Consider the following 17,279-nt stretch of genomic DNA (forward strand, 5'->3'; position numbering starts at 1 on the left):
ATCACAGCCGAATGCAAGTTCAAGGTGTCACTTATTTTGGTGGCGTGATATTTCAGCAGACTCCAGGTACCTGGAGATGTGTTGTTTGTAAGCAGTTCCTGCAGTAACGTTCCTGTGTGGCGCAAAGCTTTCCTGTCTGCCGCCAGAGGGCCGGAGTGGCAGATGGGGGGGAAGAGGGGGGTGTCTGTGCCTGTTTAGAAGAGCCCATCAGTGGTGGGTGTGCATTTCTAGTGGTAATTCTGCCTCTGCTTTCTTCCCCAGGAGGACTTCAGGAATAAAGTTGAAGATTACATTAAGCGCTACGCCAGATGATGAAGGGCGACGACCGGCAGGACTACGGCTGCCCTGCTGCACAGCTGTCTTCAACTTCAACACCACCAACCGGAAGAAAAATCAGCCCGGACTGTACCAGTCCCGTATCCATGTTGTTACCGAAGAAGAAACCCAACTTCATAACTTGTCCATGTTAAAAGGAGAGTTCAGCATAAATACAGCAAGAAATTGTGTTTGTTGGTTGGAAAAAAAAAAAAAAAAGAACAAAAAAGTATATTAAAAAAAAAAGTTGTTTGCTTCCTTTTAAAATGTTGACTCTTCTGAAGCTGTGTGATATCCTGTTAATGAGGTATGCTTGAGAAGTTAAAAGAAATCACCATTGGAAATGTAATTAATTACACTTTTCTTTTTAAACCTTTCACTTAATTTGGGGGGGAAATAAAAGCAAAAGAGGAGCGGGCGGGTGTGTGTGGTGGGGTTTGGAACAGCCCAGCTGGGCAATAAAAATGGCATCCTGGGAATCCAGTCACAATCCTGTTTGCTTTTGATGAGCAGGAACCGTGGGAGCTTCGTCCTGGAGCTGTCGCGCGCCAGGCAGAGCGCTCTGCAGAAACACAGCCTGACCGTGGCACCCAAACATCGTGGCGTTTGATGTAAGTCTTCCTTTTTGTCACGAGTCTGGAAAGTCTTACAGGGCTGTTTGCAGCTCCTGTTTCGCCACCGGTGGGGTTTTTTTGTGCGTGTGAATTAGTTAAAAGAAATACCAGGCTAAATCTGTAATTTAAGTGATTGTGTAGGACTGTTAAAATCCCATATTTATTATATTATATACATACATCTCTCTCTGTGAAAACATAATGAAAGGGAGATGTTTTTTTTGTTCAAGAAATCTGCCTTTACCCTCAGCTGGGGGTGCAGTGAGAGGGGATAAGTAATGAAAGGGTAGCACCACCACGCGCTGTGAGTCGGGCTGTTTTCGTTTCTTCTGCTGGTGCCCTCAGCCCTCCTTGTGCTCACCCTGACCCTCGGGGAATTATTGTGCAGCAGCTTTTATACCTAGATAAAGCCCAGGAATAAATGTTGGTGGTTTCATGCAGAGCATTTGTTGTGTTGTGCAGTGGCCAGGTTGCTCACGCAGTCGCACAGCATCACCCGCAACGTGACGCCGAGCAGCCCAAAAACAAACAGCCCACAAACAAAAGCCCCCTCCTCTATCTTGTTTGGCACAAGGGCAGCTTGCAAGCTCGGCGTCTCACAGCCAGCATTCGGGCTGAGTCACTTCGTGGCTTTGTCCTCTCGTGCAATGTGCCTTCGATGTACTGGGGTCGGCCCAGAAAAAGCCCCGGAGATGCATGAGATGTGTGCATTGGCACGTGGCAGAAGTGCTTTATTCTTTAGAAGGAGTGGAAGCAGAAGGGTGAGGCAAGACCGCACCTCTGGTTGCTATTTGTTAATGAATAGTGGAGCAGCACTTTCCTTTTTAAGCAGGGAGATGACTATGTTTTTTGTATTCTAGCAGATCGTTTACTGACCAAAGTGTGGTGATGTCAGGGATGGTAGGGAGGAGGTGTTTAAGAGACATGTGGACATGGCACAGATGGATGTGGTTTGGTTGCAGTTGGACTTGGTGATCTTGCAGGTCTTTTCCAACCCAAATGCTGCTGTGATTCTATTATGAAGACTTGCATTGTCTAAAGCACAACTGAGAAAGCAAGCAGAGCTTGCTGGTGTTGGTTAAACCTGTTCACAGGCCCTGTGGTCCGAATGTTGAGTAGAGGTCAGCTGCCTGGGGAAAATGCAGAGATAAACAGAAAGACCCCAACTTGACTTCAGTGGTAAGAGCAGTAATGGTCATCTGAGCCTTAGCTGATGTATCTCATGGCTATTCCACCTCTAATACAACAAATCAGAGCTCGGACCCCAGTGCCAGATGACATGAGACCTGTTAAAGGCAAAACCTGCAAATATTTCTCCTTCAGATCTCTGTTCAAGAAGGGTTTCAAGGATCAAAATTCCTTGGCTTGGGGGGCGGGTATGGAGAAAAAGCAACAAGGCAGAACGTCATCTCCTAAATAACCCCAGGCTTGTGATCCCACAGAGCAAATGAACTAGTGCAATCAAATTAAACACTGCGAGTTTATCAACATTTCCTCCAAGTGCTTCAAGGATAACAAGTTTAGTAGAAGCTATTTAGAAGAAAATCAGGATGTCAGAAATAAAGAAGCATCTCGCTGACACAACTCTCCTTCCTGTGCTGCAGCCTCCCCAAAGATCCGGAGATGGATCACACCTCATCCAGCTCACAGGTGGGACCAAACCAGAGCTGCACTTCCAGAGGTGCCCCTTCCTCAGTGGCAGCAGCCCCAGATGTCACAAAACCAAGAGATGTTCCATGCACACTGTGCTAGATTTGCCTATAGAAAAAAATGGAATAAGGACTAATGGGCAAATCTGTTGCCTTTTTCAGGAAGAAGAGTCAGATTTTGGGGCAGATGAGGTTTCCCAGCAGCAGAGCATCTCCCACGCAGTCTTGCCACTCATTCTCTCTCCCATTTTATTGTTGATAAAGAGGAAGGAAATTCCAAGCTGTCGTTGTTGTAGGCTACAGATGTTTACATACACACACAGAGAGGAGGTATCAATTTGGCACAGAAGAAGAGGAACGGGCAGGAAATTAACCAGAAAACTATTTTTGCACAACACACTCGTGGCACGTGGCAGCATCTGCTTTCCATTTCCAGCTGTCCTCACTCCCTAGCTGTGCTACAGGAGCTTGTTTTTGTGCTCTTCTGTCTTCAAGAGGAAGACCATGGCACGATGTCGGATGAGAATGCAACATGGAAAGTGAGCTCTGGTGAGAGCAGCCCAGGTATGTCACAGATTGCTGCTAATTCCCAGCCCTGGCCCCACTCTCTTTTTGGCTCATGAGGTGTTCTGGAGAGGAAGACCCACACTTACTTACCCCATGGTCTCGTCCCAGTCGCACCACAGCCGCTGCCCGATGCCCTCCATGCTGAGCTTGAAGGGCCGTAGGCAGCGCTCACGGATCTGCCGGCCGTACTCCGCCTCATGGCACGCTGTCGCCGCAATGAAGTGATGGGCTGAAAGACAGGCCAGGGGGTCAGGCTGTGGGTCGCCACATACATAATTACTATGGGACCAGCAGGGAATAGCACCCACAACAGAGCCCTGCTCCTGCCCTGCCTGAGCCAGTACTTGGAGCTAAACCCATCTGCAGGAAGTAAAGGCAGCCCTGCTCTTAGACAGCCCCCTCAAACACATGCTGTGCTGTTTCTTTTCCCCTCTCCCCAGTCCCTCTGACCCTGCAGTATCATCTTCTGTTACTTGCCCAAGTGCCTGATGCCCAAATCAATTATTCACAGCATGTCCTCCCAGGTAAGGCATGAGTAAGAAAGGACGCAGCCTTATCCTCTGCTGATCGCACGACTTCAAATTGCCAGTGCTTTGGTTAAAAACCAGAAGCACAGACGGGTCCTGTGTGAAGGACTCCTTACAAATGACCTGCAAGGCACCATGCTTCCAAACCAACATCCATCATACCCATGGATCGTGCACCAAAATCTGTGTCACCACCTGTCTGAGCTCTGCCTTAGAGAGGTTGGGATCGGAGCAGAAAGATGCTTCTCGTGGGCTCCACCACTGGAATTTGGAGCATGAAGACCTCATTGGAGAAAGGGCTGCAGGGAGTGACTGTGAGCAGCACAACTGGGCTGGCTCCCAAACGGTTGTGTATTGGATGAATTTGTGCAGTTTTTCTATGGAAAGCAGCAGTAATGGTACACAGCGATCTGGCTGAAAGAAAAACCTTAGTAGGAATGATTTACTGCAGCTGGCTAAAAATAATACCTTGCTCTTGGTCCCAAAGTGCCAGCCGGTGCCTTTGCAGCTACTGGAGCACATTGCAGGCAAGCATTGCATACCGACTCTATTTTTTGCTCCATGTGAATAGCTCAGAGCAAAAGCTGGAGGGGAGGGGGGTGTATTTTTTACTTCATTTCTTGACAAAAGAAATAATTGGCGCGGTTTAGCTGCAGAAATGTTGGCCTTGGGAGCAACAGGCAGCGATGGCCAAAGTCGTCCACGGGAGCAATGCTGAGCACGGGTGCAAAGGGGGAAAGCAGGCCTTGGATGAGAGCAGACTGAAAAAGGCAGGAGAGGGGCCAAGGGGAACTGGGGGCAAAGCAGGAAGCGGAGCCATGCAGAAGCGAGCAAGGCACGCAAAGCAGAGAGAGGAACCAGGGAAGAGAAAGCTACTTTGAGAAATTCAAGAGCGATACAACATGAGGAGAAGCAGAATTTAACTGAGCTCAGCTGGGCTGCTCAGAGCCAATTAGCACAGCTGAGACTGGAGACAGGTCATCCACTTGTACCAGCACAACAACTATTATTAGTGAAGGCCCAGCATTTCCTGACATCTGTTCCCGAATAACGGACACCGTGGGCACTTCCTAGAGGAAAACATCCTAATTGGCAGCTCCACCTTGGGCAGAAAGATGAGAAGCAAACCACAAGCCATACCTGAGCGGCTGCAAGCTACAGCTATCTCGTATTCAGCACAAAAACGAACTCCAGAATGAGAAAATAAAAGTTAAAGGCACCAAGAAATGAACCAAGTAAAAACATGACCCTGGGGAGCTTTAAGTACTTGCCAGTCAAAGCAACTCAAAGGCACAGATGGGCTGAGCGTGGCTGTGAGCAGCTGGGAAAGGAGTGCAAGGTGTACGAGAAGCGGTTCAGGTCCCTTGGTTTGCTTTGCTATTAAGGTAATGCCATTAAATGAATGCCCTCACGCCTGTGATGCCCCTCGATGGTGCTGGATGTAGAATGAAACACATGCAGAGCACACGTTGCCCATATTAGCGATCATCCCAGCTCCAGCTGGACTGGCAGGTGTTTCTGGTGGAGAGCACTCAGGGCTGCAGGCAGTGAGCAGAAAACAGCTGGATATTCAGCTCAAAGCTCAGAGGTCTAATTAAACCCCCAAAGGCTGCAGACCACTGCTAAGTGACAATTGCAGCAAGGCTGGCAGTGAACAAGCACACATATCTACAGGCCAGCAAAGCTCTGGGCTCCAAGAACTATAATCCTAATATTTTCTTCCAAACAGCACAGAGCCCTATGTGAAACCATTTGCTTTCTGAACAAGCCCAGGCTGAAATCACTCCACTTTCCCCTTGTTGTCTGCAGGTTTGCTCTGCTGCATCGAGAATGAGGTTTGTGGCTCAGGCTTTACCTACACAGCACTGCAGCACCCAGTGAGCGCTCCCAGCACTACAGCAAAGCCCACAGCTTCCAGCCGTGCCCACATGCAAGCAGATGGGCTGTGGTCTGCCCGGTGTGCCTAAACCACCCACAGCACAAACTTGCTGCAGAGACATTCCTGAGGGCTTTCTTTTCCCCTTTGATGTCAATAAGGCCCTGCACACAGCCTTCCCCCTCCTGAGAAGAAACCCTGGGCTGACGCTCTGCCACACTCAGGCACCTCTGGTGGCAGAGCTCCATGGTCAGTATCTCACGGAGCATCTCTTACAGTGGTTTCCTGTACCTACAGCCAACTTCTCCCCACGCAAGGGATGATTCAGCACAGAGCAGCTGTGGTAGGATTTAATTCAATCCAGAGTATTGGATTAAAATTAAAACAGGACCGACTTTTTGCCTGATAGCACCACTGCTGGATGCTGTCAGCTAATGAATAAATGGCAACAGGCACCCCCGGGCTGCTCCAGTTCCTCCCCCGGCCTCAGTTCTCCATGTGGAACAGCAGGAGAGACACGATGTTCTTATCAGGTGCTGGTGTCTGTCGAGCACATTTCCAGGAAGGGGACTTAGCTTGGATGTCTCCAAACTCGACTCCATGCAGGACAGAACAGCAAACACTCCTTTTCTTTAAATCAACCCCAACCCAACCTGATTTAGGACATAGATAAAATAAAGACCAGATGAAGAGGGGAGGGACAGGACTATGAATCACAAAGGCTACACTACACACCAACCGCTGGCTGACTATACACCAAAATCTGGCACGAGCAGTTAGCTATAATTACATCCTTAATGAGTAGCGTGGGCTCTTAAAAAATTATCTGTGCTGGTTAAAGTATCGGAGGGAAGCATGGGTTTTTGTTACCCAGTACTCCCAGAGACCATGGGGTTGCAAGGAGGACGGCAAGGCCTGCATGCTTATTCTGCCACCGGAGCCAGGCTTTGGGGTTATTTCTGCAATGGAGGCAGAGAAAAGGATGCCAAAAACAGTGGAGATGAAAGCACAGGTGCAGCTGGGTGATGCCACGTGGGTCCAGCAGAAGGATGCTGAGGCAACCTGAAGTAGCAATGCCCACAGTGCCTGGGGTGTGTCAGGAAGAGGGTCAGCAGCACAAGCACGGATTCCTGAGGTAGGTTTGGGGACAGCAGAGCTCTGAGCACGTTGCTTGGCTTCCTAAAGCATTTGTCTGTGTTAAGCTGGGTGCGTTCTGCTGTGCGTGGCCAGAGGCTGCTTTATTGAACTACCTTTGAGATCTAAAAAATAATGGCTCCCGGACACACGTTACTCACTCAGCTGAACACACAGTCTACAAAGAACAAAATAAATACATATAAAAATCCATTAGAGCAAAGCAAAATAAGCAGCTCCAGTGTCTTGCTGATGCATTCATCCCAGGCTGCAAAGAATTACAGCTCGCCTAAATACTTTCAACATGCATTTTCCCAGCTAGGGAACCATTTATTTCACTTCTAAGACGGGATTTTTGATGCAGGCTATTTTTCCCTTCCAGCTGAATAACACACTTCTGCTCTCCCACACAGAGCACAGACAGCTTCCTACCAAGCCTTACCCAAAAGGACAAGGCAGTACCAGTGCTGACGGCAGAGCACGAAGCAGGTTTGAGCCCAGGTTCATCATTGCCTTTTTGCATACAGAGGCCCACATCTCTTCTCATGAATAGGAAGCCTCAAGTCCCCTCTGTTCCAGGACCTAGCACAGCCAAATGCCACAGTAACCCTGCAAATCTGCTTGGCTTTAACAGAAATAAGGTGGTTTTCTGTGCATCTTGACAGCCTCGAGCTGGGAGCGCTCGATCCCACTTCATCCGTCGGCACCAGCAATAACCAAGCTCCACATGCAACCCGGCCCACAGGGAACTCCACAAACAGATATCAGGCGGCAGAGCCCACCGGAGAGACTGCTGTTGTCAACAAGCAGACATAACCTAACACAGCTGTTTCACCTTTAATAGCAGCAGGTACCTTGCGACACAGCTGGCGCTCCAGCGTGGCAAACAGGATCGGGGTTATTTTAGTCGATCCCCCAGCTTTGTAAAGAGACTGCAGCTGCTTAGAGCACCACCAATCTGTGTCTTTTTTTTTTTTTTGCTAGGAGGAAAGCTCAGCAGGTAAGGCTGGCAGGGAGATGGTGAAGAGGAAGGCAGAGTGCTCCGAGCCAGCAGGAGTGACTGCACTGACTTGACACAGCAGTGACCAACAACTCAACGGAGATGCAACAAAGCGGTCTCAGCCTTAAGCTGGCTCCCACAGTTTTATTTTAGATGCTATCCAGGCATATGAAGCAGACTGTCTTCCTTTCGTAACACTGAAACAGAACCAGACGGCCTCCCTGAGCACTTCTGCATTGCGCTGCACCATGAGACCACAGCTCAGCACGAGGAGCTGCACTGGCACGGCAGCCAGGGCTCAGCAAAGCCCCTGCACTCTGAGAGCTGAGCTCTCTGTGTCTGCCTCGGCACTCATACTCTGCCGGCACATCTGTTAGCACAGCTTGTTTGATCTTTCCTTTCTGAAAAAGAAAATCCACACCTGCTTCATCAGAAGCATCAGCGACCTCAGCATTCACCACTCCACTGTCTCAGCGGTCACCCCCAGTGTAGCCACATCTGTGCACAGACATGGAGCAGGAAGGAACAAACAGGCTTTTTTTCTTTTAATCTTTCTTCTTTTTTTTTCTTCACCCAACTAGAGCAGGACATACTTTAAAATAAAAGCCTGCAAAAGGACACAGCGAAAGAAATGCATCCCCAACTCAGCGCCAGGATTAGCTGCCATCTATCACAGCTAAGTGGCTTACACTGAGGCAGACGTCCTGCTGTGAGTGCTGGAACTGGAAAAGAGCAGCCTGGAGTACCACCAGCTCCCGCTCTGTTATTTCCAAAGCCCCTGAACCCAAACCACGTGGCAGAAGGTGCAGTAAAAGAACGAGCAGAAGTCCTGCAGCCAAACCAGGAAAGCCTCCTGGCCATGACTTCCTTCCACCTGGATGTTTCACCAGTTAAAGAACAGCAAAGATTGGGTTTAGGGCTCTGCACAGATGGGAACAATGCGAGTGACCACAGGAATAAGGTGGGGGAATTCCACCCCTGGAAGGGGAAAGCAGCAGGGATCCCATCACGAGGGACACTGCCTCGAGCTCCCCGTGGGGTCATGTCCCAGAAGCCGGCTTACATTTGTGACCCTAGAGAAGGGAAAGGGACTGCAGACAGAAATCTTACAGCAGCAGGAGCTGCTGTGTGCTGGCAGTGGTACCTCACAGTCCCACCTAGCAGAGCAGAGTGCACTTTGCCTGCCCTAACTCCCCCTGAACGAGCTGCAGCTACAGAGCAGTGCAGTTAATGACAGCGCTGGGATGAGCCCAGTGCAGCCCCATGCATTATTCAGCAGGGTACCAGGAGAAAACCTGCACTAAAGTGCAAACGGGGAAAGAACAAGGCTATGTTTCCTCAAGGAGCACTTCAGTGTCACGCAAAAGCAGCTGCATGGCACTGTGCGGCTTCTTTTTTAAGCAATCCTAAATATGCTTCTCACACAAAGTACCAAAGCACAGTGGTAAGGTTTTTAATGAGTATACTCGGGTTATAAGCCAATCCTCTACCTGTTGCGCACGAAACCCTACCAACATCGAGGAGACCTCACGCCTTGTGAAAGCAGATGGCTGATGCAGGAGTTCCCAAAGTGACCGGCGGTCTCCCACCTGCAAATCCATCCCCAGCTCAGAAGCATTGGCCAGAAGGAGCACTTCTGGCTGGCTCCTCTCCTCTCGCCTGGTTAAGAAATGGCAAAACGGAGAAAAAAAACGGAGAGACCCCTCCTAGAGCGGTTTCCCTGTCGTTAATTTCTGCACTGGAAGCGAAAGGCAGGGGATGTCTTCTGACGTGAGCGCTCTTCAGTGCATCCCACCGCGCACAGAGGACCGTGTCGGACCGCATCGCCGGCAGCACACACAGAGCCCAACTCCCATCGCTCCTCAGCACTTGGGAACGGCCGCTCCTTCCCGTTCCCCCCGCAGCCAACGCGGAGCGGGCAGAGCCCGCACAGCCCGCGTTCAGGAGCCTCTCTCAGGGTCCCCCTCTCCCCCCTGGATGCCGGGGCAGCCCAACTCACCCAGCACGAAGCAGAGGAAGCGGCGGGGCAGCAGTGCCATGGCCAGCAGCAAGGGGCCCGGCTGCCGCCTCGCCTGGAGCTGCGGCGCGATCGTGCCCGTCCTTGGTGCTTGTTTCGTGTTAACAGAAATCAAGCGAGTTCGCACAGCTCCACCTGCGGGAATCGGCAGCGCTCTGCGTTACGGACATCCCCGTTTTCTCGTCGCAGCAGAACGCCTCCCTCCGTAAAGCACCGTGCCCATCTCGTTGCACAACTAGGGAGCACGGAGGGCGGTGTGTGCTGTTAGGGATGCGGTAGGGCGAAGCGCTCAGCTGGGTGCGGGCAGGGAGGAAACCAAAGCGGAGGCTGGACCCGCAGCTTCGGGATAAAGCAGCAGCAGCGCCTGGCAGCGCAGCACCGGGGCTTGGGATGCGTTTGCCACCACGGCGAGGGGAGAGCAAATAGTGAGGGGTGGAAATAGCAAAACGACAGCACAACTCTGGGCAGAAGGAATCTCAACCTTTATTCACGGTAAGGCTGCTTTCGGCAGCACGGGCAGCCAGGAGCAAAGTACAGCCAAGGGACAGAGATGGACAGCAATGAGTGGTATGACAGCACACGCCCGCCAGTGACAATCAGTGCTGGCTTCTTCCCTCAGCCCCACAGCAGGCACACACCCAGCTGCCTCTCCTTCCGTCGCCAGAAGAGGATGTAAAACCACGGGAGCAGCTCCACGGGCAAACAAAAGGCTGGGTGCTCCCGTATCAACCCAAAGCAGACCTCGGGGAGGGTCTGTGTGGGAGAGGCTTTCCCCTGCACAGTGCTATAGGACCCAAAAGAAAAGCTTCTAGACCCAGCCCTCCTGGGCAAGGCTCTGCTCAGAGCAGCCGCTGCAGCACGGGGCTTATGTAAGCGCACTGCCAGCGCCGTGCGATCTGCAAGCCGGCCCTTGCTGCCTCTCCCTCCCCTGCCTTGCGTGAAAAGGATACTTGACATTTCTGCCCACTATTTGGAACTGTTATCTGGAAAGCACGTAAGCGTGCCGGCTGTTTGTTAGCATGGCAGCTATCACCGTGCCTGACACAGAGCGGCACCGGGAGCCGGGGCTTGTGTGCTTCAGCAGAAAGAAGTCCTGCTGCTATAAGTCTCAACGTGCTAAAATGGGAGCCTTAAAACCTCATAAGAAACAGGGGGAACTACACAGAACAACCAAACTGGGAAGAATTACTCAATATCTGTCTGCACAAAAAGCTGAAAAGAACTTGGGGCTATGTTCGGTCAAACAGAACTGCAAACCAAACAGCAATGCTAAGCGAGTTGTCACGAAATCAAACAAACAAGAAGGACAGAACAATCCCGGAGCGAGCTGGACTGCAAAAATCTGTCATGTGAAGTGGTCGGTTCTTCATTACATCATCTACGCAGAAAGGAAGATAAAGGAAAAGCAGATTAAGTTTTGCCTGAACACGTGTAAGGCGAAACAAAACAGCGGCGTTGTCAGCATCCCAGAGCACCACTAGAGGCTGTATTGCTTTTACTATGGAGGGCAGAAGTTTGCATGCAGGAGCGAGGTTTCCTAGCCCTGAGAACTGCGTACCAAAAAGTTATTACGCTAAAATGCAAAGGGACAAGCAAACTTATTCTGTTCAGTACCTACAGCAGGAATAAATATCACACAAGAGAAAAAATCGTCAGGTTTTAAACCAGAATCGAGCCTGGAGTTCCTCTGTGAAATGCTGCACAGGAACTGGCCACTAGATGTCACCTTTGGCCAGAACATTGTTAATTTACTCCACTACGTTCATCGATAAAACCCGCACAGTGAAACCCCCATTGCACCCAGGTTGATGAGTGCACAGAGCCAGCAAGCTGCTCTGCTCACAGACGTTCTGCAGCAGCACCTCATCTTTAGAATCTGCTGTTGTAGTGATTCATACTCATTGTGCAGGAACAGGTTCCTAGGGAGCTCTCATTGTCAGGCTATGCAGCTAGATTAATTCACATCTATGTTGTAGGCTGGAATACTTACTGATCGCCACTGCCTTTCCCTGTACAAACAGCCGTTGGTTTCCTTAGGATTACAGAGGCCCTTTCCATAATAGAACTGATGGACAAGCCACTTAGGACACCATTATTGTTCTTCCTCACCTCCAGCAGAGCATCCACGATTTTATCTCTGTAGGAGCAACATAAACAGCTGCTGACATCACTTGTTGTACCATTATTTAGCGCTCAGCTTCTCCTGGCTATAGTATTCATTATACATCAGGGCAGAAATGCAATCCAAGTACTCTCACCTGCTGGCTTCTGGATGAACGTCTTTAAGTTTCTTCATTAATTTGGCAAAGCTGCTCAAGTTCAGTGCTTTAGGAGACATAAAGGCTTCTAATGAATTAGTGGAGGCAGGAGCAGCAGGTGCTTTTGGCAGGGAATTTCCTCCAGTAGCCTAAAATTGCATGAAAATTGCAGTGAATGGGCTATGCAATGCACAAGTCATTTGGAGCATCTTTACTACCAATAAGTGTTACAGTAAAAAAGAGAAGTGAGAGAAATACAGACAGATAGCATATCTACAGCTTCCCAACCAATACTAATTTTGCCTTGTGACCAGCCAGAGTGAATAAAGAACCGATACCTATGATACTACTGTGCCATTACATTTAAAACCTGATAGTGTTTCCTTCGATATCGCCATCCCTTTCCTGTATCAAAATCAAAAGACATTCCCATTGAAAGGGTACCAAGTAAAACTAAAAGAGAAGAAAAACAAGATAAAAATCTCATGCAAATGCCTGGGCTGCTGGTTTGGGGTTAAGAAGAAATATCACAGCTTGATGTAGGAGCAAACAAAGGGCGTTCTTACTCTTTTTCAGCATGTCACCAATTTATAACTGACACATTCCATGCCTTCATACCCTAACACCATTCGGTAAGCAATAAATGTGACATGTTAGAGAGCAGGAAGCTGGAAGGCTCCAATCTGTCACATAGAGGAGCTGCAATAATCATTAATTACCTTTTGATTAACTGCAAATAGAAAACTTACGGAGCCTTCAGCAGAGGATTTGGGGCTCCTGGCTTCTGATGGTACTTGTGTAGAGCCAGGAGTGTGTGCAGAAGCCCCGGGCTGGAGAGGCACCTTCTGAGAAGCAGAGGAGGTGCCAGGTGCTGCCACACAACCAGAGGCTGACAGGAGTTTTACACTCTGATTGCTGCTTGCACTGTTAGCAACAGAGAGAGCTTCGCACCAAAGCTTCTTCCCAAGTATGTTGGAAGCCGAAGATCTGTTCTCTGATGGATTGCTGACAAGCTCCACACTTATTGGTTTTCCTTTCATTTGTGTCTTGTTCATTTTTTCCACTGCTAACTTTGCTGAGGAGGTGTCTTTAAAGCCAAGAAATGCGCATCTAAGGCACAAAATAGGAAACTAAGCAAAGTACATCTTCAATTACAACACAGTGTCGGTAAGTATATTGGTGCTATCTGTATGAACACAGGATGACTCTCATCTTTTGAGCATTAACCACGTCGCAAGAGAAAATTCCAGGCTGCTTAGCTTCTCATTAGGTGAGAAGCCACCTGGAATCACAGGTTTTTGTCAACTAATCTGTATCTACATTGCTTAATAAAGCTTTATTAATGTACCTGTGGTTATCAGAATCCTCACAGAGCAGAATGACAGAGATCTGGTACTTCTGGAAATGCGATCTCAGATCATCCTACAAAAACAAACAGGGATATATATATATTGTTTGCAGGGTTATAAGATGAAGTTTCACACAAGCACTGAGACATGGCTGCAATGGAAGTGGAAGCAGGCGTACCTCTGACACGGATGAACTCAAGCCACCAATGCAAACAAATGTGCACTCATTTGCACCCTCTGTTATCTTTGCTCCTGATAACAAACATAAGAAATCAGACTGTTACCATTTTTGCAGCTCAAGCTGACATCTCTGTAAAGTAATTCTCATTACAGGGCAGGATGCAGAAAGGAAAACAGAGCACATGCTATCAATGCCATTATTAGGTACCTCACTTGAAAGCAGGTGACCTCACCTCTTAAACCAACTGTGTCTTGTTTCTCTGGGTGCTTCCCCACTTCTTCAGATACTAGTGACAAATCTGTTACTGCAAAGTCCTCTCTAGCATCAAACCAGCATTCGTTCCATTCTTTGTTTCTCACAGATCCTTGGCAGTACAAATAGATTTCAGATGATTACACTCAGATGAATGAATATAAAACTGCTATGTGTTTCAGAGGATCCCAGCTGCTTCCATTATTTGCTGCTACATGACACATACCAGATCTCCCATCTATTTGAAGTGGCAAAGGTTTATTATTATTTCTTTGTGGACAAATAGGTGGCTGATATGCAGAGATATTCTACTGTTCCTTGTGTTGGAACGCTTTCTAGTATGTATTTGACACCCTTTCCCCCACCTCACCCTTCAAACAACGAGCAGACTGTGTCATATCACACCAGAAGCAGTGATCTTACCGTGCTGCACACCCTGCTCTTTAAGCTGCTCCTGGGACACCTTGGAGGAAGCAGAGTCACTGGGCTGCTGGCTGTCAGTTAAACATGTGGTCTGTGCACTCTCCTATGAGCACATTCCAGTTATATCATACAACTTGCACTTGATAATGTATTTATATTTTTTACTTTAGACTATTAATCAATAAAACAGGCTCATTTTAAAAAGAGAACCTGCTGATCTCAACAAGAACCCCTACGCTGTTTTTGCTTCCAACCCAAACTGGTCACTCAGCAGACTTTGCTGTTACTGGCAGAGAATTCCAGCTTCAGCCTTACAGCCCATGGCTGTTACAGAGCAAACCTGAAAAGAGTCACTGCTCCCAGCACAAATGTCCATCAAACTCAGTAATGACAAACCCCTACCTACCGTGTAGACAGGAGTTCTGATTTCCTGCAACCCTGAAGCTTCAAAACCTGCTTTTCTCATGCCTGAAAAAGAACTGCAAAAGATCCAAGAACTCAATTTAAATGCAGCTCCACAGTTTTTAACACGTACCACCACACAGCTCCCATCTGAGAACACTCCAGAGCAGAGCTTTCCCTGCAATGAAACCACTGCACCCGAAGTGCTATGCAGTCTGGAGCAGCAAGATGCATCCCCACATAAAGGATTCCCAAGTTTAACATCTTTTAAGCTCTGCTCCCATTTTTTTTTCGAGCTTTATAACCAGAAATGAGGACTACTACTCACCCATGGCGAAATTCCTCCCCGAATAACTGTCAAAAGAGAAAACAGGACTTAATTTTCTAGTAAGAAATTATTAAAAGCAAACAAGCACAATAATAATAACAATAATAAATAATAAAATACCTGGCATGGGACATAAGAGGAAACAATGGGCAATGACTTTATCTCGACTGACAGCGGTGGAAGTGTGCTCAAAGGTGTTCCCGTTTGTATTTTTGCTCTCATACTGCTGTAATTCTTATTCAGCTCTTCCAAAACTGACGTGACAGTTGAACCTACTTCAGTATTAGCAGAAGTATTTCCATAGTATCTGTTAAAATGCATGGAGGAAAGAAAAATGTTCCCCATCAGCATCACGGTCAGGCATCCCGTGGTTGGAATACCAGGTTTGCTGCAGGGTGAATATTTAGCAATTAATGCCAAATGACCCATTGCACTCAGAAGGACATTAATGTACATGCCTGCCAAAACACGCCTTTTCCTCCAAAGCCAGTTTGTGGATCTTCAAGCAGTGTCGGTAGCACATCTGATAGTGAGCGTTCAGAACCTGCAGTTCTGCTTCAATAGCTCTCTGCAGTAGACTTTGACAGACTGACACAGAATCCTTCGCAGTGTCTTTGCTGATGTGTGCCAGCCTTCAAAGTAACAACAAATACAATCTCAAAGTTTTTGAGTCAATACTACAGGTTTGCTATGTTTTATTGTTAAATGAGCAGCTTTACAGAAGCCACCTTCTGATGTGACTGGAGGGAAAAGAGAACACAGTCAGTTCCTCCCATTTGCAGGATTAGAGAATCAGAATCCTTGGAGCTGGGAGTGACTTTTAAAGGCCATCCAGCCCAACTCCCCTGCAATGAGCAGAGCCTTTCCATCTGCAACACAGAAATCTTACCTGGCATCTAGAACTCCAAACAGAGAACAATCCATGACCCACCTGTCAGCCATTATCTTTAAACAGCTGCTGCACAACTCAGCTTTGGATTCCCTCTGTTCCTAAATAAAGATCATCACAAAGAAAGTACAGATTAACATTTGCACAGACAAGTTCTGAGTTAGGTTACCAAAGCTTTACGCGTCATTATTATTTGCGAAGTTACCTTGTCTTGTGATCTACTTTCATTTGCCCCAGCGCTGCCATCCTGGTGCACATCAGCAAGCTGTGACCCCATTTCCTCTGTAGGACCAGGTCCAGACAGCCGCTCTGTACTGCCAGCAACAGTGGCACAAGTTTCCCCAGGCAAACCCACACACCTGAATTCATTCATCATTGTCACCTCTGTATTAATTGCCCTGGATGAGAGAGGAACTCGAGCACTGGTACTTCTGCTGGTTGTAAAGCAAACTCTAAAATCACAACTCGCATCGACTGCCTGGTTCACTTTAGAACGACCGACCACATCTCCCAAGCTTTCACAACACTCCAGGTTGAGGGAGGTATTTGCACTGCAAGATTTGCCTGAGGCTTCCTCCCCAGAACAGAGATCCTTGATAGAGAGAACTGCAGGGACTGGACGCCGGTTCTCATCCACCTTTGCAGCACGGTAAGCGCAGCTGGCACTGCACATGTGCAGGAGGGGATCCTCACAACCGTAAAACTCAGAGTCCCCTGCCCTTTTGCAGAGCTCTGTGGTTTTTGCTGGGGCCCTTTCCCTTGGTAACAGTGAAGGGCATCCTCCCTCTGCTAAGTTGCTGTGAACACACCTGTGGTTCTGTTGGGGCTGTGTGCTATCAGGTGAGGAAGCATCTTTCACCTCTGAATGGTGAATGGCAAGCAGATTTAGGTAACTCCTTTCTGTACTCCTGCATGCGTTATTGTCAAGCATATGTCCAGCAAGACCGCTGAGAGATGCTGCCTGCTCCTCCTTCTGATCACAAGCCACAGCACTGCCAACCAGCAGAGAGTTGTGGAACAGCTGGGGAAGCTCTGCCATAGCTGCTTCTGCACCTGTACAACGCTCAGCTTCCCTTTGCTCAGGAAACTCTCTTGAGCTATTCCCATCATCAAAGCCTTCTTCATTCGCACTGATGTACTCCAGCTGTGAATCTTCACCCAATTGGACATGACTCCCACCATAGCACAGCCCGCAGGTGGAATCTGTACCACCATCACACACTCTCAGCACATCAGCTTCCGTCTCACTTTTGTCTACCTCTGCAGTGCAGGTTCTCATTCTCATGTTATACATGTCAATATCTGCATCTAAAGACGTACTCAAGTAAGGCAAGCTTTCCTCTGACAATGCTGCAAGGCCTCTGTAGATGCTTTCCTGGGCTTCCTTGGGATAAGGGCTTAGCAAGGAGGTGCGCACGAGGCACTGCTGTTTGCTTTTAACATCATCCTTCTGCAGCTCCATGGGTCCTTGTCAGAAATGATCCACACAGCTCGTCCT

At 48.5% G+C, this 17,279-nt stretch overlaps 3 protein-coding genes across 6 annotated transcripts in view; 1 reads left to right on the forward strand and 2 right to left on the reverse strand.

The window, feature by feature from the left end:
- The window catches only part of UBE2F (ubiquitin conjugating enzyme E2 F (putative)), a 72,940-nt gene extending 72,379 nt beyond the window's left edge, over window positions 1–561 (forward strand). For all 3 annotated transcript variants that reach the window (XM_015867986.1, XM_015867987.2, XM_015867988.2), the window contains one exon: window positions 262–561. In XM_015867986.1, the coding sequence (XP_015723472.1) occupies window positions 262–312 (51 nt within the window). In that variant the 3' untranslated portion in view covers window positions 313–561. The remainder of the gene's footprint in view (window positions 1–261) is intronic.
- The window catches only part of RAMP1 (receptor activity modifying protein 1), a 13,361-nt gene extending 2,636 nt beyond the window's left edge, over window positions 1–10,725 (reverse strand). For both annotated transcript variants that reach the window (XM_015867990.2, XM_015867989.2), the window contains exons 1-2: window positions 9,682–10,725; window positions 3,236–3,374 (exon numbers count right to left, since the gene is read on the reverse strand). In XM_015867990.2, the coding sequence (XP_015723476.1) occupies window positions 3,236–3,374; window positions 9,682–9,721 (179 nt within the window). In that variant the 5' untranslated portion in view covers window positions 9,722–10,725. The remainder of the gene's footprint in view (window positions 1–3,235; window positions 3,375–9,681) is intronic.
- A 34-nt stretch (window positions 10,726–10,759) lies between these two features.
- Window positions 10,760–17,273, reverse strand: LOC107316474 (RNA-binding protein 44-like). The gene is made up of 14 exons (XM_015867984.2): window positions 15,987–17,273; window positions 15,824–15,882; window positions 15,351–15,524; window positions 15,013–15,199; window positions 14,893–14,918; window positions 14,569–14,641; window positions 14,163–14,265; window positions 13,720–13,851; window positions 13,485–13,558; window positions 13,306–13,379; window positions 12,707–13,067; window positions 11,958–12,106; window positions 11,690–11,836; window positions 10,760–11,077 (listed from the first exon to the last, which is right to left on the reverse strand). The coding sequence occupies exons 1-14, from the start codon at window positions 17,241–17,243 to the stop codon at window positions 11,074–11,076; spliced, it is 2,820 nt and encodes a 939-aa protein (XP_015723470.1). The 5' UTR covers window positions 17,244–17,273; the 3' UTR covers window positions 10,760–11,073.
- Window positions 17,274–17,279: the final 6 nt, after the last annotated feature.

The sequence above is a fragment of the Coturnix japonica genome, chromosome 7, assembly GCF_001577835.2.
Source record: "Coturnix japonica isolate 7356 chromosome 7, Coturnix japonica 2.1, whole genome shotgun sequence".
NCBI lineage: Eukaryota > Metazoa > Chordata > Aves > Galliformes > Phasianidae > Coturnix > Coturnix japonica.

Coding starts and splice junctions, on each gene's coding strand:
- LOC107316474 (XM_015867984.2), bottom strand. CDS start 17,243: ATGGAGCTGCAGAAGGATGATGTTAAAAGCAAACAGCAGTGCCTCGTG. Junction 13,380..13,484: donor TGAGTTCATCCGTGTCAGAG/GTACGCCTGCTT, acceptor TTGTTTTTGTAG/GATGATCTGAGATCGCATTT. Junction 11,837..11,957: donor GTTCATCCAGAAGCCAGCAG/GTGAGAGTACTT, acceptor TTGCTCCTACAG/AGATAAAATCGTGGATGCTC.